The 25,662-nt window shown below is 39.3% G+C and overlaps 1 protein-coding gene across 20 annotated transcripts in view; it reads left to right on the top strand.

The window, feature by feature from the left end:
- The window catches only part of fbrsl1 (fibrosin-like 1), a 744,900-nt gene that overhangs the window by 578,601 nt on the left and 140,637 nt on the right, over positions 1–25,662 (top strand). For all 20 annotated transcript variants that reach the window (XM_068006148.1, XM_068006144.1, XM_068006153.1 and 17 more), the window contains one exon: positions 3,629–3,658. In XM_068006148.1, coding sequence (XP_067862249.1) covers positions 3,629–3,658 — 30 coding nt within the window. The remainder of the gene's footprint in view (positions 1–3,628; positions 3,659–25,662) is intronic.

Raw genomic sequence — 25,662 nt, 5'->3', positions numbered from 1 at the left:
TCTCTGCAATATCAGTTCTGTCGGTTAATCAACTGCTTGAGCAACTAAAATTCGATTATGCGTGGACTTCATTGGTACATCCACTGAATCTGAACAAGCTAAAAGTGTGCATCGTGCAGAGAAATTGTTTGCAGACCTTTCCCCAACATTTGTCCTCAGAGATGAAAGAGAATCCCATGCAGAAACCTCAGGCTGTCCTCCTACTGATCCTGAGTGGAATAAATGTTCACACGATGGCTACGCAGAATACCAGAGGTTCCAGAAGTATTTTATTATGACAAATTGCATGAAAATATTTGAGCTCGGATTTTAAAGGAGTTACTGGTTGTAACTACCAGTAGCAGAAGCATTTTAAGCTGGAAAAAAAGACAACTAAGCTGTTACAATGAAAACAAAATTCTGGAATTCTAAACGTTGGCTAGTTTGTGCTATGGGCTCTACTTCAGGCTAATAAACTTGAAAATGTAACCGCACTTTGGTGCTTCATCTAACATTACCCATTTGAAGATCCTGGTAGCACTTCCACACCAAAATCCAAAATTGTAATTAAGTTTCTTCTTCCCCCCCCCCCTAAATTATTTTAATTTATAAATAATTTATTCCATACAGATTGAAATATTTTTTAGTTCTGAATGTTTCTTCACTTCCATTTTTTATAACTTTCATCTACAGACATATGCAAAAAATAATTTTGCGGCACTTATGACGGTATATTTTTCTATTCATGGACCATCAAGCCTATCTGCCCTGAAGAAACCAGAAGTAAAACCACAGAGTCATAAATTAACAGTTGCCTTGGTGCAACCCATGTACTTTTGTTTCTGGTATACAAACTGTAGCTATTGGCAGAATAGTGCCGTGAAAATGTGATAAAAGAATTGTTCCTTAAAGGCTCAAAAAGCTCTTATTTGTGAGGGTTTTTTTTTAGCATTGGCATTTCCTAAGACCAAACCTTCTGCAGTTAAGTTTAAATTTATTTTATTAATTCTCCAACAGATGTCCTTCTTAGTGAGAAGAATTCAATACTAAGGAGTTCATGCAGTACATGTGTTGGGATTACTTCATCAACTTCATCATTGCCATGCATTGCTATTATAAATGTTATTTATAATCAGTATATACTGCCCTCCCAGCAGGCTGCACTTCCAGACTTTTCAGTTCAAGGCAGGTGTTAAAATATTGCCCACTGAGAGAGCAGTATTCTCTTAAAAATGCTTCAGTGCTCCACAGCATCAAATGCTAATTTCAGTTGTTGTAATGATGAAAATGAGCAAGGGAACAATGGTCGCCATATTTATCTTGCTATGTAGGACAGCAGGAAAATTAAAAGGTAAAATACCTTCTGCGTGTATATTCAAATTTCATTTTTGGCTTTAGGAGAAAATCAGATGCTGGTGAAGGTGCACAAATATAATATTTATGAGACGAGAGTATTCCTTTAGGAAAATTGTACAAAACAGTCTTTGGATTTAGAGGAATGCTGTTGCTAGCTGCAAATATCCCTCTTTTCCACTTGTGATTAAAAGAAAACCTTAAAACGTTATATATGGATATGGCCTTCAGCTCAATGTCACTAATTGTATGGCTATGCTGCATTATAGACATCAAATCAGACCTGGAATCTACTGAAATTTGACCTCTGAATCAGTGCTGGTGTAAACCATTCCCACCTCCAAATTAATTTCTTGCAGGTTACAATTTAAACATGTACCAGTTTAACCTGGTAGCAACCTCAAATGGCCTCCATTGCACCTACCAAATTTGGCCACTACTCGTGTTTTATCCTGGTGGCCATCAGCTATTGCCCTGCATCTGGGAGAAAAGAATGGCTCTGCCATGCAAGCAAACACAATGTCCATTGGGCATACAAATGTATTACTGTAGTTGTGATGCTGTCCCACAGAGCATCTAGTATGACTGGAGCAGCTCCGTTCAAACTGCACATGGAGACACAAGAGACTGAACAAGGATTGTGGCCTCTGATGTCTTTGTATAACCTCTCTACCCACAATAAACCTGTCAATATGACTTGGCAATTTCTACTTATGCAATCCACTTATGCAAAGTCAAAATTGGCTCGTCTGATTAATAATTGCCATTGACTATGAATAGAGTGTCAGTGCTTTCCATCCTCAGAAGAACTGAAGAGGTCCTGTTATGCTAACCAGTCTGGCACAAGTAAGGGTGGTTAATTAATTTTGCTGCTAGCAGTTAGCCACGTTGGCTTTCTTCGACACTCTCAGCAGCACTGTAGATGTGCAAGTTTGTACAAGCTGTAATGTGCATCAAGTATTGTCTGCGCATGCACAGTATTCCTGAGAATTTCAGAACATCTTGCAGCCCAGCATGTGGGGCCTGTATAACTTGGCTGCATAACTATCATATGTAGCCAACAGCCCAAGGGGGTCAGATGGCATTGGTAGGTAGATGAATCCAACATTTATCGATACAGGAGCATTGGATTGATTCAAGGAGCTTCTGTGGAACTGATACAAATTGCTTATTGCCAGACAGCCACCTTCGTTATGGTGGAGGTGGCACACCACAGTTGATTGAGATTTGCTACAGTATGATTTTTGTGCCTCATTTATGTGTAAATTTGGAGCAGAATTGTAATATAGCAAGTTTGTAGGTGTTTGGGACCGATCAAAACCTCTACAGAATAAAAACTTTGCATTCTTTCACCTAGAATTTTGTTTTGACAATCTACTCTGGAATTTTCTTGTGAAATGCCAATCCTCCTACATGTCAGACATCATGATGTAATTTGAGTATTATCTGCATGATGTGTTATTGGCTCAACTCCGAAAAGCTTGGTTTCACTGCCAGGCCACGTATTACTGTACAGCCTACCAGGTGATAGAGAGCAGCTGGTGTCTGAAGAGATATTTGGTTATTCTCATGTTCCTATCGTGTATGTTAAAAGTTCTGTTTTATATTTCAAAATAGTTTGCTTTATTAGGTGTCCCCTCAATCTGTTAAACTGAGTAACAACATGATGTACTGTTTCAATCAAAATTGCTCAGAACATTTGAGGAGTTTCCTGATTACTCAGTAAGTAAATGCAACATGTGATATGGTAGTGTGGCATACAGATCAGGAAGTTCCCAGATTTGATTCCTACTGTGTGCTAAATTAACTGGGACAGTGGTGGGGGAAAATACAATTGGCTTAGTGTCTCCATCTAGGCAGGGGAAAAATCAGCCAGCGTTCCCCTTCTGACTGTTATCCAGTGAAACCTACCCAAAAGTGCACCTGTAGACATCAGCAATATGCTAGTCAGACTATGACAGCGCTACAGTTGAATAGCTTGCCAACTGACGCTGTCTTAGCTTCACACATGAAGAGCGGTGAGAGGGCTGCCCATAGAACTGTACTTCAGTATGAAGAAATTAGAAACTAGAAAATGTCATTTAGCCTGCCCTGGGGGTCCTTTCTGAGGGTCACTCTGGCTCTGTTTCATAACCCAATCTGATATTTTTGTAAAGAAACCATTCCATCCCCTAAACCCATTACTTAATTCTTTTGTTGCATCAGAAATTGACCAAATTTTCAGCAATACATTCTATAGTTTTGTAATGTGCTTTTTGATTTAGGACTAATTTATCTTTTTTTCTTTTTCTAACAGTGTGACAGTGAGAGTGACATTGATGATAAGGTAAGACCAATTGCCTTTTTGACTAAGTACTTGGTTCTTATATACAGCAGCACCCCTGGCTTTCTTAATGGCACATAACTTTTAGAAGGCTGCATAATGTTTGAAAATTACTATAATTTTGATTGTGGCAAGAATTTCACGCTGCGTATGGATAAAGTGGCCTTATATCAGAATCTATACCAGCCAGTATAAAAGGTTCGCTGCAATACTGTGGATGGGCTGAGACAGGAAGCTTAAATCTATTGAGAACCAAGGTTTTTTTTTACAGACTAATAACTGGAAATCCAATAAGTCAACAGTAATTCTAACATTTATATAAGCCATGGTATTAAATGTAATTATTGACAAAATATGCGTTGTATTCAGTCACCTGTGAGCCAACTATTAATCTAGGAAATTAGGGACTCTTTCAATTGGTGTGACTATCATTTGTAGAAAAATTAGTTTTTGAAACGTGCCTTTAATTGAAGCAACAGAAGAAAATCAGTTGAGTAGTGCCATTGTTTAACAGAAATTTTGGGACGGGAGGTTTATTTTTGATACAGCTGTGCCATAGATTTGGTATATCTTTACCGATTATAAAATTCAATGTTACACAAATATTACATTTGTGAATGCACCCTGAAGCCTGCATTTTCTTATATCACGCATGTACAGCATGCTTGCATGAAAGAGACTCATCTTTTTCTTCCCGTGAATTGTTGCTTTCCAATTAAAATGCAATGGCTCTAATTGCCTCTGTTTGGAGGCACCATGTCCTCTAAATGATAAGGTCTAGCCATTAGATAGACGGAGCTACTCTGCATGTTCAGGTGGTAGAGAATTTCAGGTGCAACATGACTCTTGCCTACGAAAGCACTGAGCGAAAAGCTGTGTGCAGATGGATTTTAATTAGCATCGCAGGATTCAGTTTGAAGAGGGCTGAATACTTTAATGGTCTTACACAGCTGCAAGCCTCAATGATTGGAGTTCTTTACTGCTGTGAGACTCCACTTTGTTCTGTAATAAAAACTACAAAAAAATTATATTTGATGGTACTGCCTTAATATCTTTGGTCTTGAGGAGTTGGTGTCGCTTTAGGAGGTCCTAAAAACTATGTTGTTACAAATATCTCTGCATAACATTTCTAAGCACATTAACAAAGTTCCTGGTGCTTCCAATAAATGAAAGTTGAAATTGCTCATATTTATTTTACCAGCTTGTGAACCTTTTCTGAATATTCAAATTTTAATATTTTCAAAACATGGAAGTTTTGCCAAGAAAAAACAAAATATTTAAAGAGGGTATTGTCTAGTTCAGAAACTTGAAAATGTGCAATGACCTGGCTGATGAGGCAAAAACAAATCAGTCTGCCATTGGTAAATGTATTCCTGGCCAATGTTACTTACGTTTGAAGTTAGATTGGATTTTTGAAGAGCAAAATTTTAATAGTTTTTTAAAAAACGAAATATGGTGGTGTTGAATTTTCCAGCACAGAGGAAAAAAAAACTCCAGCATATTACATACCAGAAGCAGTTCTTTGAGAGGTGTGTTTTCAGATCCTCACAATACTAGTCTCACTTATAAGGGGAGAAGCCCAATGGCAGCAGACTCCAAATGCGAATGGAGCAGCACAGCTGCGCTTCGACCAATGTTAGGTGGTTTACGACCACGTGTTTTGACGCTACCATCTCTGCTTTCAAAATAAATGTCACCATCAGAGGCAGCCAAAAACATGTCTGCCAGCCAGCTGATGTGTGCCTGCCTGACTTTGTACAGATGATTAAGTGGCTTTGTTACCATTGGCCTATGCAGACCTATCCTGTCATTTGGAATAGTACTGGCATTTACAAAATAGTTACCAACTGTGATTTTGAAATAACTTTGCATCTGCCATTTTGTGTGTGCGCAGTTGGATTAAAGTAAAAATGTTTCTGTAGCATAAACAGACGAGTTTCTACTGCAACAGAACTTGGAAACAATCATTGGAGTGTGACTCCAATAGATATAAGCCATTAGAGAAACCAGTGTCAGATCAAAGTCCTGTTTTTAAAAAGATTATATTAAAAATCATGTTGGGTTTGAAGGATTACTATAATTTCAATAGTTTGTCATTGCTTGCACCTTTTATTCTCCTTCCTTTGTATATTGTCGTCTTGTCTTGAGGTAAGGTGGCCATTTGCACGATTTTATTTCAGCATTGCCTGTCGTGTTGTGTCGCTGCCAATCCCATACCTTGTATCCTGCCATCTTTTCCTTGGTCTTCCTCGTAGTCTTTGATCTTTTGTTTCTCCTAGCATGATGGTCTTGCCCAGGTGGTGGTCTCTTCTGGCTGTATGTCCAAAGTATTGTTTTTTTTATCTTGGTGGGCATCATTTTCATGGTTCTGAGCCTTTCAATTATCCATTTATTATTATAATGATGTAACTAATAATCTTTCTGTATCCCTCACATCTTAAAAGATGTGCAACTTTTCTCTATCCCTCTTTTTCCGTGTTCATGCTTTCCATCCATAGAGACTGGCTGTATAGTAGTTTTTATATATATTTTTCTCGGTTTGTGGGCCACTCTGGCAAGACCGCATTTATTGCCCAACCCTAGTTGCCCTGAGGCCATTAAGAGTAAACCACGTAGTGTGCAACTAACATCACATGTAGGCCAGGTAGGTGTGGCAGGTTTCCCTCCCTGAAGGACATTAGTGAACCAGTTGGGTTTTTACGACAATCCGACAGCATCTGTGGTTATTTTGTCTGACGCCAGCCCACAAATTACAAAATTTACTGAATTCGATTTCCCAACTTGCCATGGTAAGATTTTAACTCACCACTTCTAGATTGCTACGCCAGTACCATAATCACCAGGCTCCCGCACCTATAATAGCCGTCTCCTTGTTGTGCTAAATATACTTTAATCTTCCAAATCTTGTTGAACCCAGTGACAGCATCAGCTCTCCCAGCCAAATAGAGAGCAAAAATCCCACCACCCCAATCTCAGAAGAGCAGCCCCTACTGTGATTTATTTTTTTCATTTTCCACAACAACCTTCCTTAGGCCTATCTGAGTAACATTGTCAATGTACCAAATTAAAGACAGTTTTGTGCTGAATGTTCATGCCCATTAAGAAATGGATTGAGTCTGCTCAAGCTCAGGTTACTTACAGCTAGACAGACAGAGCGTCCTTAGCATTTCAACCAGACCAAATAACCTAGATTTCCGAACACAAAGCACTGCCCCATTATGAGCTGATTGTCTCCAATCTTCTATTTTGATATTTAGCAAAGAAAGAACACTATCCACTTTGAACCAAACTATTCCTTTTTGAACCTATTTTAAAATCATGTGAAATAAAGACAGTGATTTCTGGATCTGTCATTCTTGTCTGGGAGTTGTATATGGTTAAGATAATCCTATATGGTTTTAAATTTTAATTTGTAGGTGCATTCCGGGACATGATTCAACTTGCTGGCAATGCCCTGGTATTGTTTTCAGTGCATGAGCAATAATCGTACTTAAATCTTGCTCCTCCTTTTATTGATCAACACCTATCTGTTGTGCATGTTTTCTCTGACGGTATGTATTACTGAATATCTCACCACATCAAATGCCATTTACTTAATTAATTTGTCCAAATATTTAATTCATCTGTATTTCTTTTAGTGTGATTTATCTCTTCAGTACAGATCACATAACATAATATTAAGGAAGTTCATTGCTCCTTATCATTGGTGAACAGTGATGTATCTGAAATAGATTCCTGCAGAATGTCACTTGTCATTGTTTTTAGGTGTTTATCATCACCACCTACTTTCTGTTGCCAAACTAGTTTTCAATCCAGTTGGTTAATTTGCCATTAAAATACATACTTATCTTTAGAAATCTCAAATATGGCACCTTGTCAAATTCCTTTCAAAATCCAAATACGTTCTGGTGACTATTTAGTCATTTTGAAAAATTTGGTAAACTCCTAATACATAACCTGTTGCTTCTAAAGCTATTCCAATTGTTCTTAATGGCCTGTGTGCTCTACAGATGAACATCGCTCATGCCCTGCAAAATGCCTACAACCAGTGCTGAATCAGCTAGTTATAATTGCTAACTAGTATCTTGCTATATTTTTTGTAAATAATATTTGAGGTTCTCCAATTGTCTAGCACAATCTATCAATTTAAATTCCAAGAATGCTAGTCCGATGCTTGTTTTCCCACACATTTCCTTAAGAGTTCAATGGAATCTGCCATCTAGCATGCGTTTAATGGTTTTAGTTTCTTCTTAACACTGACCTCTACATTTATTACAGATTCCTGAGCAAAGTTGAGGCAAAGTATTTTTTCTGAGTTTCTTTATCTAGTGGCCCAACTGAGAACTCAACTTGTATGCGGCAGGTATATTTGAGTGACAGGCAGCCCTGAGATTTAGAACCTTCAACTCTCTGGGAAGCCAGCTCCCTATCAGCTAAGCAACTATGTCACCCTCAGTGGTATTTAGTTTTCTCTCATAAGGGTGGGATTAATAATGGTCCTGTTGGCAGGTGAGTATGTCAGCATAACATCATTCCATGCACGACTGACATCTAGCAGATTAGATTTGCCTCTGGGTTGTACTGGTGAAAATTCAATATGAACAACATTGATTGGCTTTCAAAGTGTGGTATTTGAGGTCAGCTGTTGAGGAATCTGTGCGATGTTCGTCTTGTCGTGTTGCTCTCATAATATAGAACAGAAACACTGGATGGCAATCCATTTGTGTGTAATATCTAAGATTGTTTTGCACTTTGTGAAGAAGCATCAGTGGAATTTGGATCACTGGAGTGATTTAATTGGTGGGTGTCTTGGCAGCATTTAAATAATATTTGTTTAAAAATACTGTTAAGAATGACAATCAAAATTCTTTCCACGGATGATGAGTACTTTTTTAAAATCTGCAAGCCTGTTTTTATAACAGACATTAGTGGCTTTTGGATATTTTTTATTAACGTTATCCCACCCTTCAATTCTTTCCTTCTCCCAAACTTTTTTTCCATCTTCCACTCTCCTGTATCTTTTTCTCACTCTGTATATGCCTCACGCTTTCATTGTCATCTTTAATACTTTTAATCTTCAGGACACTTCGGGAGTCATATTTGTGCAGAATTCTACATTTTAAGATTTCACTGCTACTGTCAATTTACTGTTTTGTTTTTTGGGAAATGTTACAGAATGCTACTATGTGGTTTGGAATTTGGAACTTTATAATTTCTTTTGTTTTGGAATAAATATGACACTTCAAACTTTGCGTTTCTTTGTGGGCCATATGCTTGGCTAGTATTGAAGGTTATAATTGTTTAAAGTTTCTGTAATTCTGTTATGCTAATCATGGAGTCCTGTGACATCTGTTTCAGTGGCACATTATACAGTTAGTGAAAATTGGGCCAACTTTCAGTGCTAGCCTTCTTAAAGTCACTGCATCACTTAACGAAGTTAGCAATGCAGAGCCTAGCAATGTGAATCTGAGTCCAGAGTCAGCGAAAGCAGTCAGGATGAGAGCTTGAGGCAGAACTGAGGAGCTGCTGGACTGGGAAAATGTGAGGTCAGGTTGAGTTGGAGTGGTGTTGAGAGTGCAAAGGAGCCATTGGGTCTCAAAGCGAAGGGTCTTAGGGCTGGCCAGACCTGTGGATGAGGCTGTGTGAGTAGGGCATAAGATACTGAGTAATGTCCACAGAAAGAGGCAAGCAAGGGAATGTGGAGCAGTCAGACCAGCAGCAGAGGGACAGAATGGCCAGCATGCATGTCTTTGGTTTGATCCGCACATGCCATTATCTTCATGCCTGGGGAGGGCTAGCCATTGGAATATAAGATTTCAGTGGGGACTGGGGAAGGATGTACCTGTGGTTGTGGCTGTTGATTTTGCATGGGGTGGGGGTGGTGGGGGCAGGTGTTGGAGCAATCAGCTGGAGGAATTTGTGACGAGCAGACAAAGGGATTTCATACGAAGAATAATAGAAAAACAGATTTGTTGTTAGTTACCAATATCACACACCACAATTTTGCCATAAAAATAGATATGGTTTAAGGGACATTGTCTGCTGTACACCAGTTCTTTTAATAGTTTCAGCTCTTACCAGCCTGATGGATCTCTGCTGTGTTTCTGATAGAAATAAAAATGCACCTTGGAAAGCAATGGCGTATATAATGTATTGCCCTCATAAATGGGATTGAATAAAATCATTGGTTCATTCTGGGTAGTTATGGCATAGAGAATCCTGATAAAGAAGAATAACCTTTTATGCAGAGAATGTGTCAAGGGCAGACCTGCTCTTATTAGCAACACCCCTGTTATAAATAGAATTATAAGAATAAGCTCCAGAAAAGCAAGTGAGTGATGGTATCATGGTGGGTACTGGCTTAAGGGGAGTGTGCTGCTATGGAGCTGGATTAGTATGTATAGTTAATGCTAAAGCACTGAAGGCTTGACTGAAAGCAACGTATTGAATCATCAATGCACAGCATCACGGAGTAGTGGGGCTTGGGTTTGTGCCTGCATGTGCCCCATGTTGATTCTTGACATTTGTTTTGGGGAGACCAGGGAGGAAAGGGAAGAAATTAACTTGAGAAATACCCTCACAAAGAGCCATCTGTTGTTATAATTCAGGTTACTCATATTGTCCAGTTCAGCAGTTGCTCTGACCCAGTAAGTCATCAGCACCCATTGTTTAATGAAGATTTGCTTTTAAAAGGACTGTTTTAGATTATCATAATTTTTGTGTTGCATTATTTAACTGAAGATGTTCTATTTTTTAAAAAAACTATGTACTTTATATTTTATAAAATTTTTCATATCACAATAATAGGAAATCATTCTCATTGATATTGTATTGCAGAAAGAATATTTGAAACTATAAATACTCTGGATTAATTGTAGCAGTTCACTGTGTTTATTACTTGCTGTCAAGAGTTCCTTGTCCATTGGATCACTGTGGATCAATATCAGTGCTATGCCTGGTTCTCTCAGCACTGTAAATTCCTGGTGTACTGAGTTAGAATGTTGATTTTTGAGTTTTAACTTTATACTCCAAATGTCTGCATAAAGATTTGGACTGCTGATATGAGCGACTACCACTCTAAGTTCAAATGTTGTTTAAAAGCCAGTCAGTTTTTCAAGCCATGCCGCTCATCTTTTGAAAGTGTGATTCCACAAGCACCCACAGTTGACTAGCAGCTCATCTAAGTGGCCATTTTTCATGTGAAATTTAATTGTAGGGGCATTACAGATGAGCCTAATCATGTCCTCACTTGGTTCCCATACTGGATGGTGATCAGGAAGGGAGCATTGGTTTTCTTTCTCCGTGCCCTCCATTTGGGGATGCTGCTATTGATTGTGGCATCTGCACTGTTGCCCCCAGTTGAGAACAGCCAGCTTAGTACGAAGATTGAACCTGGGATCACCCTGGTACATATGACTCAGTGCTACACCATATGGCACTTTTACCACTGAGATAAGAGGGGGCTGAAGATTGAGATTTACAACAAAACGGACATGGTTTCCTTCTTGTGCAGGTTGTGCTGGGCCTCACACCCTGAGGGGGCAGTTGCCTATTCTCAGACCTGCACCAATGCTGCCATCAGGAACAACCAAGTGACAACTTTGCTTTCCTAATTTATTGACATGAGTGATGTGAATGATACTGCGTACACAGCAGAGTAGAAGAAGTTGAAGCAGGGCTACTGTGTGTTGGTGCTTCAACATGTTGTGGTACTGCATCACTCTATTACACTTTTATTTTGATATAGTGTTTGGTAGTCCATGACAGCTCAGTGCATAAATGCATTTGTTTGGTGCTTACCGACCACTACAGGCCTGGTTTAAAGTCAACCTCTGTGTCTAAATTTGAAAAGGGAAAAAAATCAGCTAGGGCTCCAGTCCTGATTGTTATCCAGTGGAAGTTCATGTGTACCTTAGACTAGGACTGGATTGACTTTGACCACGTTGAACCCTTTGGGTCAATAGACAACTAATACTGACTCTTCAGTCTCACACATAACAAATGGTCACTTGGGTGAGATTCAAATGGGCTTGCACTGCTTGTGGATCGTAACCCAGCATAAATCACCCCCTTCAGGAGAGAACAGGTAGAAAGGGAAAACATTGTTTTGTACACATCAGTGACCATGATGTGGGGTCAAATGCTAATAGAAAACTTGAAAATGTGTGTCCATTGGGATTATTACCATGGCCTTGTTTGTTCTCAGTCTGGTACTTCATATCAAAATGATCACAATTGTGGTTAAAGCTCCTCAAGTTGCATGCTTTCTTATCAAATACATTGTCAAAATCCGCAATTTTTTGTTTCACGTTGGAACTACTAAAATGACTTCCTATATCGTAGAGACCTTTTTTTTGATGCCTCAATCCACCACATATCCTTCTCTTTTGGGAAGGTAGAAACAGTTCAAGTCATGCATCTGTCCATGTGATATCCAAGATCAGGTGATGGGAGGTTTGATTCAAGCAAGGTAACATTAGCAATTCCAATGTTTTCTTGGATAAGATGGAATGCTTTGCAACCATGCAGGTCTGTATCCTGCAACTGGCCGAGAACTATCAAACTTCGGCCAAGTGAGGCAGGCAAACATCAGGATCTGTTTTAATGGCACCTCACAGTATCTGTTTTCAGAGCAATTTAAAACTTAGAGTGTAAGTAATTAACTAACTATCATTTTGAATCATTATTACACCTTCATTAATCTAAGGTTTATGTAGTCTTAGCATTTAGTATGGGAATAACACACTAGGGAATTGGTTTATTCACTTAAAGTGACACAGTTGGGGAAATGGGCAACATTTAAAGGCATAAATTAATGTTATGTTTGACTAATGATTTCAGTTAAGTAATTACAGAAAATATTAATTTTTTATTGAGTATTTGGCAACTTAAGTGGAGTACACTGATGTACGTATATGCTTTATATTTTCATTTAAGATAAATAGCTGGAATAATAACCTTATAAAATTGTGCTCTTAGTTTTATATATATGTCAACACCTTCAGCTGAGGAGAGAAGAAAATTGAATGAAGAGAAAAAAGTTTTAAACAAAAATCTGGCAAATTGACTCGGAAGTCCTGACACCACCACATAAAACAGTCTTAGATTTTTGTCTTTGAAAAGGCAAGTCTTGAGAATGGAATTACTAAGTGAATGTAAATTAAATGCTATAGTAAGGTGGTAGTTTGAGACCTGTCAGTTAGAAGAGAACAGCTTTTGCAGATTTGCCAGTCTTGTGATGAAATTACTTGGTGTTATCAATGAATGCATTATGGGAAAAAACATTATTGTTCAGCTTGGTCACTACTTTACTGAATCAATCTGAGGTCTCTCGATGGCCTGGTGGGCAAAGCATAGTTGCCAACTGATGCATTTTGAGCAAACAGACAGATTTTTTTGCCCCCTCATTCATGCCAGTCACATGGCATCTACTAAAGTAGCTTTTTTCTGCCTCCGGCTAGCTCTTGCAGATAGAGTAGTTTCTAGTGCTCGGGATTGTGGGTAGCACTGGCCACCGTTGTTATTCCATTTTAAAATGACAAACATTGACTGCCAGCCAGAATCCTCCCATCCCATGAGGTGGAGGCGAAGGCAGCAGTGTCACCCAGGTCATGGATTTGTGCCACTGATATACTTCCTGTCCTGTCTCTAACTCTGTCCCAGTGCCTTTACAGTATCTTTTCCCCCAAGGCTCTGCTAATTCGGTTCCCAGTGGAACCTATCCATCCTGTTCTTTCCTCCGCCTCATTCTCCATTGATCAGCAGCACACATGCACGATCTGGGCCAAATGACCACTTGCTCTTCATGGGATTGGAGTATTCCAACTGCTAGTCAATGTTTATCATTTTAAAATGGAGAACAATGGCCCTACAATTCCAACATGCCTGAAACCCCTCTGCACAAGAGAACTTTCTGGAACAGTGTATTTCCAGCCCAACCAGGACGGAAACAGTACTGGATCTCGTTCTGGGAAATGAAGTGGGGCAGGTGGAGCATGTTTCAGTTGGGGAACAGTGATCATATCATTAGGTTTAGAATGCTTATGGAAAAGGTCAAGGAACAATCAAATGTAAAAATACTTAAATGGAGGAGGGCTAATTTCAGTAAGTTAAAAAGGGATTTGCCCAGGTGGATTGGAATCAAAAATTTGCAGGCAAAACAGTAATTGAACAATGGGAGGCTTTCAAGGAGGAGTTAGTTTGGGTACAGAGTAGACACGTTTCCTCCGGGGGGGGTGGGGGGGGGAAGGACATGGAGGGGGAGGAAGGGCATCCAAAGCTGGAGCTCCCTGGATGATTAAAGATATGAGATTAAAATGAAACAGAAAAAGGAAGCTTATGACAAATATAAGGTTCATAATACAGTAGAGAATCAGGCTGAGTACAGAAGAGATCTAAAAAAGAGAGTAAGAGGGGCAAAGAGAGAGTATGAGAATAGATTAGCAGCTAACATGAAAAGGAACCCAAAAGTCTTTTATAAACATATAAGTAGTAAAAGGTTAGTCAAAGGAAGGATGGGACCAATTAGGGACATAAAAGGAGATCATCTTGTGGAGGCAGAGAGTATGGCTGAGGTACTAAATGAATACTTCACATCCGTCTTCACTAGAGAAGAGGATGCTGCCATTGTAGCAGTAAAGGAGGAGGTAATCGTGATATTAGATAGGATTAAAATATATAAAGAGGAGGCACTTAAAAGATTGGCAGTACTCAAAGTGGAAAAGTCACCCAGTCCAGATGGGATGCATCTTAGGTTACTGAGGGAAGTAAGGGTGGAAATTGCAGAGGCTCTGGCCACAATCTTCCAATGCTCCTTAGATATGGGGGCGGTGCCGGAAGACTGGAGGATTGCAAATGTTACACTCCTGTTCAAAAAAAGGGGAGAGGGATAAAACCGGCAATGACAGGCCAGTCAGCCTAACATCAGTGGTGGGGAAACTTTTAGAGACAATAATCTGGGACAAAATTAATTGGCACTTGGAAAAGTATGGGCTAATAAATGAAAGCCAGCACGGATTTCTTAAAGGAAAGTCGTGTTTGACTAACTCGATTGAGCTCTTTGAAGTAACAGAGAGGGTCGACGAGGGTAGTGCGGTTGATGTGTATATAGACATTCAAAAGGCATTTTATAAAATAACATATAATAGACTTATTAGCAAAATTAAAGCCCCAGGGATTAAAGGGACAGTGGCAGCCGGATACAAAATTGGTTAAGGGACAGAAAGCAGTGAATAGTGGTGTTGTTCAGACTGGAGCGAAGTATACAGTGGTGTTCCCCAGGGATCAGTATTAGGACCACTACTCTTTCTGATATATGTCAATGACCTGGACTTGGGTATAGAGGGTATAATTTCAAAATTTGCAGATGACACGAAACTCGGAAATGTAATAACAATGTGGAGGATAGTAACAGACTTCAGGAAGACATAGATCAGAATGGTGAAATGGGCAGACACGTGGCAGATGAAATTTAATACAGAGAAGTGTGAAGTGATACATTTTGGTAGGAAGAATGAGGAGAGGCAATATAAACTAAATGGTACAATTTTAAAGGGGGTGGAGGAACAGAGAGACCTGGAGGTGCACATACACAAATCTTTGAAGGTGGCAGGACAGGTTGAGAAGGCTGTTTTTTTTTAAAAAAGCATGTATGATCCAGGGCTTTATTAATAGAGGCATAGAGTACAAAAGCAAGGAGGTTATGCTAAACCTTTATAAATCACTAGTGTTCAATTTTGGGCACCACACTTTAGAAAAGATGTCAAGGCCTTAGAGAGGGCGCAGAAGAGATTTACTAGAATGATACTGGAAATGAGAGACTTCAGTTATGTGGAGAGACTGGGAGATGCTGGGGTTGTTCTCCATAGAACAGTGAAGGTTATGGGGAGATTCGATAGAGGTGTTCAAAATCATGAATGGTTTTGACAGAGTAAATAGGGAGAAACTGTTTCCAGTGGCAGAAGGGTCAGTAACCAGGGGACACAGATTTAAGATGATCAGCAAAAGAGCCAGAGGCGACATGAGGAAATGTTTTTTTACGCAGCAAGTTGTAATGATCTGGAATGCACTGCCTGAAAGGGTGGTGGAAGCAGATTCAATAGTAACTTTCAAAAGGGAATTAGATAAATACACGAAGGGAAAAAATTTACAGGGCTATGGGGAAAGAGGGGATTGGGATTAATTGGATTGCTCTTTCGAAAAGCCGACACAGGCATGATGGGCTGAATAGCCTCCTGTGCTGTACCTATTATGATACCATGATCCACAAGAGTCGGTCAGAGCCAGAAAAGCTATCTTGGCAGACAGAACGTGAGCCGATGGAGTGGGGGGGTGTGCAAAAAAGCTGACCTGGTTTGCAACTATGCACTTTTTGTACTTCAGTTTTTTCCCCATATAATACAACTGACGCAACATTAATATAGCTTTAGTTTGTCATGACAAGTTCGTGTCTCACTGCACTCCTGCTGTAAATTGTAGAATTTGATCCCAAAATATTAATACAAATCTAGAAATCTGATGTAATATAAATTATTTTAACTTCTTGAGTTGTCTTAAATCAGTGGCCTTGATCATGAGCTTTTATTCAGGGCTATTTTTCAATTCTATGTTGTTTTTGGAGTTTTTGCTATTTTGGAGGCTGCTTTTGTCAGCTTTTTTGAGTTTTATAGGTTGGCATGTATGGTAAAAGCACCACCTGTTCAAACCAGAAGGTTCCAGGTTCAATTCCTATTTATTTCCATGTTAATTGATCTGACCTGGGGCTGAAATTGGCCTCTGTCTCTATACTCAAGAAGGGGAAAATCAGTCAGGGTCTGATACTCAGTGAATGATATTCAGTTGCCTTGGTGTGAATGTTGGCTGAGGACATGATACCAACACATTGTCTAGGCTCACAAATGAAGGGAAAATTACCTGAAGAAGTTCATTCAAAAAATGAATGGGAAAAATTAGAAAGAAAAGATATGGATATACACAAATTTAGTGTATATAATTATAATTGTATATAAACAGCTACGGAATATAAATAGCAATTTGAACCCTTTGCTTGGTTACCATTATGAAGCATGTTGATTATTCATATACTCACCAGTCCTTTGAATTATAGTTAAGCAGTTATGGCAGACTCGTGTGTGAAGTATCAAGATTTCTGAAATTACTAGTTATATTGGATCGGCAAGAAACTGCAATCAAGAATTTTAAAAATGGATTAATTTACCATAATTATCCAGTAAAGTGGTCCCTAAAAATTTCTGCGCACAATAGTTTTAATTGGAGACAACAGGCCAAATCTAATTTTTGAAACATTATAAGGTAATTAAATAGCTGCTGTATTCCCTAATATGTATAGCATTCATTGTTAAAATACTACTCAATCACTGTGTGCCGGTGATAACTGAAGCAAACAAAAACATTCAGTTCCTGAACTGTTTACAGACCCCTGCCCTTTAAGAGAATATAGCATCTACATAAATTGAGAATGATGTCTAATGTGAAATGACCCAAATTGTAGAGTTCAGTGAAATTCACAAGAGTTGCCTATTCCAGTAGGAATTGCTTCATATTTCTAAATGAACAGCCCAACACTAGTGTATCCTTAGGGATATGCAGATTTACAACACAGTGACCTAGTTTACCAGAATCTTGGACTTACTGATGAAAAAAATATAAAATGCTGTCTGAAAGATCAAAAAGTGCTTTCTTCTTTGCAGCCAGGAAAACTTAAAAGACTGTCAGCTTTGACTGTAGTTTTGACGTCTATAGCAAGGCATCATCTGGCAAGCAGTAGGCAGATTTGCTATCTAAATGTTTGATAACTGACATTGATACATCCAAAGACAGTCATGCTGTGGGCAGAGAAGAGGTTAGGCCAGTGACAGATTCTAATCCTCTCCTTTCCCCCCTCTCTTTTTCTCCCCCCGCCCCTGCCAAAATAAAAAAAAGCTCAGCATCTAGGCCCTTGTTCCACAGTCATTATGGCACTGCTAGCAGCCAGTCTCAGAAACAACAACTTGCTTTTGTACAGCAATCCACACGTGCAGGAAGATGTCTCAAAGTTCTTTACATTAAGGAGAACAGAAAAGTGGACGCCAAGCAGGAAGGGGAAAAGTAAAAAGCGGGGACAGTCGGGGTGAGGAGCCAAAGACATTGTCAGAGTTTTGAGAATTTTCGAAGCAGGGAGGTAGCAAGGCAGAATGATAGCTTGCATTTATGTGATACCTACTGGCAAGAAGATGTCCCAGAGTGTTTACGATAAGGATGAAAAAGATACGGTGGACACTCAGGAAGGAGGGGGGGACGGTATGGAGAGGCTAGGATGGGAACCAAAAGCATAGTCAAAGAGGAGGGATTTTTAGGAATTTTTTGAAAGTAGGGATGGAGGTGACAAGGCGGAGGAGGGACCTAAACATGGAATTCCAGAGTACTGCAGTGTAAAGACCACCATTAGTGAAGCTGGACAAAGAGAAGCCTCGAGTTAGAGGTGTAGAGGATTAGAGAAGTACAGGGACATAAGTCTAGAGGACATCACATAGGTAGGGTGAGAAAATTGAAGTATTGACTGCTTTGGTATTAGAGTATATGTAGTTTTAGAGGAAAGTACTTTGTAATATCTATATATATATTGATCATATAGAGTTGTCCTGTGACTGTTACTCAGAATTGTGGTGCTGCTGTTTGTTGAATAAAGTTGCTTTCCATGTATAACATACGCTGAAACAATTGTGAGTAGGAAAATTATGTAACAATACATTGAAGGTAGATAGATCAGTTTTATGAATCCAGATGGTTTGTAGTTATGACCGTTTGTAGCCAGGACCTCTCCACAACAGTGCAGCTCAGAATAGGAAGTCAACACATGGATGGGCATAAATCTACATTTCACCAGTCTGCAACACTGCTAATTTGGCTTCGGCCCAGCACCAATACACTGTCCTGAAAGTGTCGTCATTAACATTGATGATGCAGTAACACTTAGACATGTTTTCTGAAGTTGATGATTGACAGGTTGTTTATTATCAAGTCATCTATTTGAGCTCTCTTCATCCATAATCATTTAATGCAAGTGTTATAGTCGTTACTGAAGGATACCAATAGAAAACGTGGAACTTTAAAAAAATAAAATAACATTTTCTCTGTTGCATTTGGCCCTTTCGATGTGACATATGGAAATCAAGCAGAAGTAAGAATAAGAACATAAGAAATAGGAGCAGGAGTAGGCCATACAGCCCCTTGCGCCTGCTCTGCCATTCAATAAGATCATGGCTGATCTTCTACCTCAACTCCACTTTCCTGCCCTATCTCCATATCCCTTGATTCCCTTAGGGTCAAAAATCTATCAATCTCAATCTTGAATATACGCAACGACTGAGCATCCACAGCCCTCTGGGGTAGAGAATTTCAAAGATTAACAACCCTCTGAGTGAAGAAATTTTCCCTCATCTCAGTCCCAAATGGCTGACCTCTTATCTTGAGACTATGACCCCTGGTTCGAGATTCTCCAGCCAGAGGAATCAGCCTCTCAGCATCTACCCTGTCAAGCCCTCTAAGAATTTTATACGTTTCTTCTAATTTCCAGAGAATATAGGCCCATTTTATTCAATCTAACCTCATAGGACAACCCTCTCATCCCAGGAATCAATCTAGTGAACCTTTGTTGCACCCCCTTTTAAGGCAAGTATATCCTTCCCTAGGTAAGGTGACCAAAACTGTACATAGTACTCTAGGTGTGGTCTCACCAGAGCCCTATATAATTGCAGCAAGACCTCCTGACTCTCCTACTCCAACCCCCTTGGAATAAAGACTAACATACTATTTGCCTTCCTAATTGCTTGCTGTACCTGCATGTTAACTTTCTGTGATTTGTGTACAAGGACACCCAAATCCCTCTGAATACCAACCTTTCTTAGTCTCTGACCCTTTTAAAAAAAAAATTCTGCTTTTCTGTTCTTCCTACCAAAAGTGGACAATTTCACATTTCCCCACATTATACTCCATCTGCCACCTTCTCGCCCACTCACTTAACCTGTCTATATCCCTTTGCAGCCTCTTTGCGTCCTCCTCAGTTTATTTTCCCACCTAGCTTTGTATCGTCAGCAAACTTGGATACATTACACTCGATATATATTGTAAACAGCTGAGGCCCAAGCACTGATCCTTGCAGCACCCCACTAGTTACAACCTGCCAACCCAAAATGACCCATTTATTCCTACTCTCTGCTTTTTGTCCATTAACCAATCCTCTATTCATGCTAATATATTACCCCCAAAATCCTATGACCCCTAATGTTTGGCACCTTATCGAATGCCTTTTGAAAATCCAAATATACTGCATCCACTGGTTTTCCCCCTTATCTACCCTGCTAGTTACACCCTCAAAAAAAAATTCTAATAGATTTGTCAAACACAATTTCCCTTTCATAAAACCGTGTGTACACTGCCTAATCATATTATGATTTACTAAGTGCCCTATTATGATGTCCTGAGACCTGTACTTGATATTCTCCAAGCACAAACAATGTGACCTATAGATAATAAAAGCCAAAAACCTGGCCTACAGCACAAAACTGTCCCTAATATGGCTAATTGGCAATTAGAGGCCACAAATGGAAAGAATGCCAGGTTGGGGCAGAGGAGGGGGAACTCTGCTCTGCATGTAGCTGTGCTATACTTTACCTGGGAGTGCTTGTTGCTGACACTGGGTATTGAAATAGCAGGTACTCCCATTCCCCAGTATTAATACCCCTCTCCTTGATGAGCACAAAAAAAAGTGAAAAGAAACACAAGAAACACTGACCTGCAAAAAAAATTAAATCTTACCAGAAGGTTTTTAAAGAAGAGTCACATCACTACAGATCTACATTAATTTGCACATTAATGTGTAGATATTGAAGCAGTTATATATCAAAGATTCAGCCTTTGCAGGAAGCAAATCCTTTGGACAGACATTACTGAATGGTCTGTAGCATAACTGTAAAGTTGGTGACAGATAAGATTCCCTTCTTGGTTGAGTGAGTAAATGCATTGCTTGGTATAGTTCCGAGCCATACAGGCCGGGAGATCTATGTTGAGTCAAATTGGGCACAGTTAGCCTCTGTATGTCCAGGTAGGGAAGGGCAACATCTTAACTGATCTCAATCCATTGACTCCAGTTGGAAAGTGCACATTGTGGACATGGAGTGAGGTTTGGCTGCCCTACATCGCATGGCTGATTAATCTATCGACACTCACTATCAGGACTCACACATGAAGAATGATATCTTGGATCAAGCACCAGAATACTGCTGGTGCCTGTGGTACTGTACTTTAGCAAGAGTTTAGTGCCTACAGAAGGGGCAGGTAAAAATTGTGAGCAGAGGCAAGAATAGCAGAAAACACAGTGATTCAACCTCGATTTTACAATAAGCTTTAATTTTGTCAGCAGGAAACTTGAAGGAAGGTTTAACTGTAAAATCTGTTTTTAATTGTGTTTTGAATAAAATTGTGATAAATTTGTCCATTGCCAGCTTTCATGTTACTGAACATGCTGCGATATGAACAATGAGGAATGCAGTTGTAGCAGTGTTTTATCAGTTCATTTCATGTGTATTCTTTAGTCTAACCAGTGGAATCTGTTCCTAGCCACCTCTGACACATGTTTGTAGGCTGAAAAATTACATAACTCCACATATCAAACTGGTGTGGTCTAGAATCTGGGTTTTGTATGAATATTTTCAAATTAGCATGGAATCGTAGCTGAGTTCCTTGGCAGCAGACTTAATTTGTGGTTGACTGTTCTTGACAGATTATTGGGAAACTAAGCCCAGCTCCCATCTCAAATAATAAACAGCTTACCCGCTGACACATTGACAGACTTAATGGTTTTATACAAAAATGGACAGACTTAATGTTTCTACACAAGTGATCATCTGTCCTGATATCCTTAATGAAATTAGATTAAGTGCACCTGGGAAAATGCTGAGAAGGCACAATACCTTCCGCCTCCTTTAATTTAAAACCAATTTGCAGAAATATTCTCTGAAGCGGGTTGCTGAATGAGAACAAATCCATTTGGACCAGTGCTGATAATTTTAATTCTGTCCCTCAGCAGTGTAGAAATAACAACAGAGGACTGTGATTGAGAATTTAATATGTCGACATCACTTTTAATGTCTAAGGGCACGTTTTACTTGAATCGAAGGAAGAAATGTTGGTTCCCCTACAGTTTGGTGATGTGTTTCATTGCCAAAAATAATATAACGTATCCTATTAGTGAATGACTCAAGCTGTGAGCGTCTGTAATACTGGAATGACATAAATGCGTTTATGAGACTAATAAAGTTATAAGTAATGAAGTTCCATTACAAGTGATTGCTCAATTACATTGCAACTGTTAAGACAGTATTACGTCATATAATGAGATGAGCAAGCATATATGCGTATGCAATGTAGGAGTCCCAACAGTATCATGATTATAAAGCTGGAAGAGGGGCAACCTGCATGAAGTGGTCACTGTGTGGGCTAACTGAAATTGGCTGCTTAATCTCGCTCTGGGCTGGAGTGTGAGCAATAATAACCTTTTCATAAATAATGAAGTGCATTAAAACCTCCTCTTAGTCATCTGCTTGACACATGTTAATAGTGTATTTTATTGACAGGATATTGAATGGTGTTTATTATAATGGTATAGATGCACTCAAAGATAATGGTTTTGAAGATGCCTATCCCCCTCTTTCCTCTTCTCACCCCAACCTCCAAAAAAAGCTGGCTTTTAAGTACGATTATTTAACTCTTTTCTGACTTTACCCCCACTCGTGATTAAGTGCAGGTATTGTTAAAGCACTAATTATTATTTATTATTATTAATATTATTATTATTATTATGAAAATGGGAAATGCCTAACCTTTGCTATCACAAAAAATAGAAGCACTTCCTATAGAGTTTGCCAGGAAGGAAGAAGGCCACCAATGGAACATTCAACCCATCATTGTTATTATTGTATTTGTCCCCCAAATAGCCTCCTGGGTCTGCTCCTCAGACTGTACTTGAAATGATTTGTAAATAACTGCAAAAATCGGCCTAGACTTCCACAATGCTACTGTATAACTAGTTGGGTAGAGCGGTGCACAAGTTGGATTTGAGTTGGAAACCTGGCCAGTTTTCTTTTCCTTCTCCATTTTCTCCCATCCTATCTCTTTGCTGCTCCTGACAACCAGCTGAGATTGGCAACTTTATCTCTGGACTTGCGTATGTTTGTCCGTGTGTGCACGCACATCTGTGTCTGTCTGTACCCATCCCCCAAGTCTGACTTACCTTTAGGTCTCTTAGCTAGTGGCAAAATGCATTAACGCTTAGTAACTCATTCCAAAATTGAACAAATTAATGTAATAGATCATTTTGTATTTACAATACAATGAAGAAATGCTTGAGTATCAGTCAGACATTCTTAAAACTGGTGTGAATGGGTGTTTCTTTTTTCATACTTCATTTGCATGGACATAGAACTGAGTCTTCCCCCTTTAACTGGGTGAGCAGCGTAGGTTTGCTGGTTATCCTATATTTCAAAGGATCCAAAATTGGATCAGATCTGACTTCTGAAGTGCACAGTTTGGGCAATTCATACTGATGTAAACAAGGCTAACCTCAGGTCTTGGTTCATGCCACTGCCTATTCAAACAGATGTCAGTATAACTTATCATTGGAATTATGATTGAATCAGTTTCCCTACTTCCCATTACAGCTGCTGAATCTACTTATTACACTACCACATCCTTTCCTCTTGGTGTGTATTGCACCACCCTGTTTTGCCTAATTGTCCGCTGTTGGAACCAGTCAAATTAATTTTTAAAATTAAAAGCTTTTTCCTATGGAGCGTGCACCTATTTCTGCCAAAGAGCTTCTCTACATTGGGAATGCAGCATAACCAGGCCAGGTCCACTTAATTCGCCCTCACAGATCCAAAGTGCTGATCCAGAATTATGGCACAAGATAATAACCTTGCTGTAAGATTGGCTAACAGGAGGTGCACTTTTATTGCACTGTTTCTGCCCTTTTCCACTATGTGTCCTAAAAATAAAGCACAGCAGTCTGTTAAGTCTAGAGTTCACCTGGCTCTCCAACAGAGTACTCATCTATTGAGGGCAGCTTTGAACATTAAACTGGGATTCAAACACTGGTCCATCTGGCCCGGTGGCCATCACCCATATTTGCCAAGGTTAAAGATTGCTGAAGTTATTTTTGTTGCTGAGTAAAGTCTCCATATTTCTGATAAATCCAAAGTTTTGCCCTTTAGATAAGACTGTTCTGAAACATTCTTAAGTGTATTTTTAGTTGCTAAAAGCTGTCCTTAGGCCATGAATTTCAGTGTTTCTGTCTTTGTTGTGCTGTGGAATTTCATGTCTTAACCTCTGCAGTCAGCCATTCACCAAGTTTGAGAAGAAACATTCTTTTTTGCAGCAACCATACCTTTTGAAAATTTTTGCTCTTAAAGTTTTGACATATCAGGGATAAATATTACACTATAATCCTTTTATCATCTCTGCAGGGGGTGTATGTTGCAAAAATGAAAGTTTGTTATGAATATTCAGGACAGCAACCTTTCTGATTTTTGCAGTGTTTCCACAGTGCAAATTTAACATGTTTGCAGAGAGAGCTTTGGTGACATTAAGCACTGTAAGTGCATTGATTTTATTGCAGGCTTACTCGACTACATTACAGATACAATCAACTGAAGGTGTCTGATTGTTAAAACATTCAGTCAGTACATTTGCATGTAAGAGAATTGTCAGTATCAAGCCTTCTACTTACTGTAGGTTTTTACGGTCAATCTGCATTGGATTATTGACTTTGTACAGTGTTATTTGTTCGTAGTTTCCCATTCCATTGACATCATTGTCAGTTTCAAAGTCACCATTTTCTGAAAAGGTGCAGAGTGACGGGTAACAGTCCTCTACAAAGTCTTCAGAGTTACAGTTAGGGGACCCAGCATTTTCAAGTACGCAACATTTGAGAGCCCTATGCCAAGCAATGCACGGCCAAATTGTTCACTCATCTTGTTTGATGGTTCTTTCCAAGCTCCCACCTAGAATGTAATCAGTAATGTTCTCTAACAGATGAAGCACCCACGAAGCTGTGGCTCACTGAACATTACTCTTTTGTGATGACCAAATGGCAAGGCCAAGCATGGAATATATTTCAATTTATGGTGATTTAATTCCATTTAAAAACCTAAATACCCATAAGAGTAAATTGATTGCTCAGTGCCACAGACCAACGATGGTAGGAGGATGGAGTCCCATGCCGATTTGTTACCAATCTGTATAGTATTAAATGGGAAGATGCAGTGCACAGGCTGCAAAGCGTGCCAGCAGGAGGAAGGGAAAAGCACACCTGGGCAGTTGTGTACAGGTGACATCTGTGTCAGCCTGCCCATTGGTGCCAGTCTAAGTAGATGAAGAAAGGGAATAAAAGATTTTTTTTTAAACTTGCCTAACTACGTGCATCAAAATAGTTTAAAGAATCATCTTTTCTCCATAACTCTGAAAGGTATCCATAAATGCAAGAAAGAAAAGGTAAAATTGAGAGAGTATAATTGATCGTGTGGAAGTTTGTACTCAATTTGTACCAACCAATTCATGTGTTATTTTATTCAGGAAGCATCATAGGTTGGCAGAGCACAAAATTATTAGCATGAGTTGAGAATATCCTGGGACCATCTTAGACAATCGCAGAAATGATTATAAGGAGGTAATCTCATGGTGTGATTCGGGGAGCTTCACAAACTGCAAGAGTGAAGCTCTTGCGGTTTGTTGTCCTCACTCAAGTCCCTGGATGAGATTACTGCATTTAAGGCACTCCTCTGTCAGCCAGGTTTATCATATACTTTAGGGCTGAGAACATTTGTTTGTCTTTGTTGCAAGTTTGTTGTGCTGGGTGTCATGCAGACCTTGAAAGACATGAGGTTTCTTGTAGCTGACACTGATTAATATCTTACTGGAAAATTAGTGATTGTGACATGTTGTGCTCATTTGTT

Source organism: Heptranchias perlo, chromosome 25 (genome assembly GCF_035084215.1).
Source record: "Heptranchias perlo isolate sHepPer1 chromosome 25, sHepPer1.hap1, whole genome shotgun sequence".
Lineage (NCBI taxonomy): Eukaryota > Metazoa > Chordata > Chondrichthyes > Hexanchiformes > Hexanchidae > Heptranchias > Heptranchias perlo.
The sequence above is the reverse complement of the archived record's forward strand: the minus strand, read 5'-3'. Positions and strand labels throughout refer to the sequence as shown.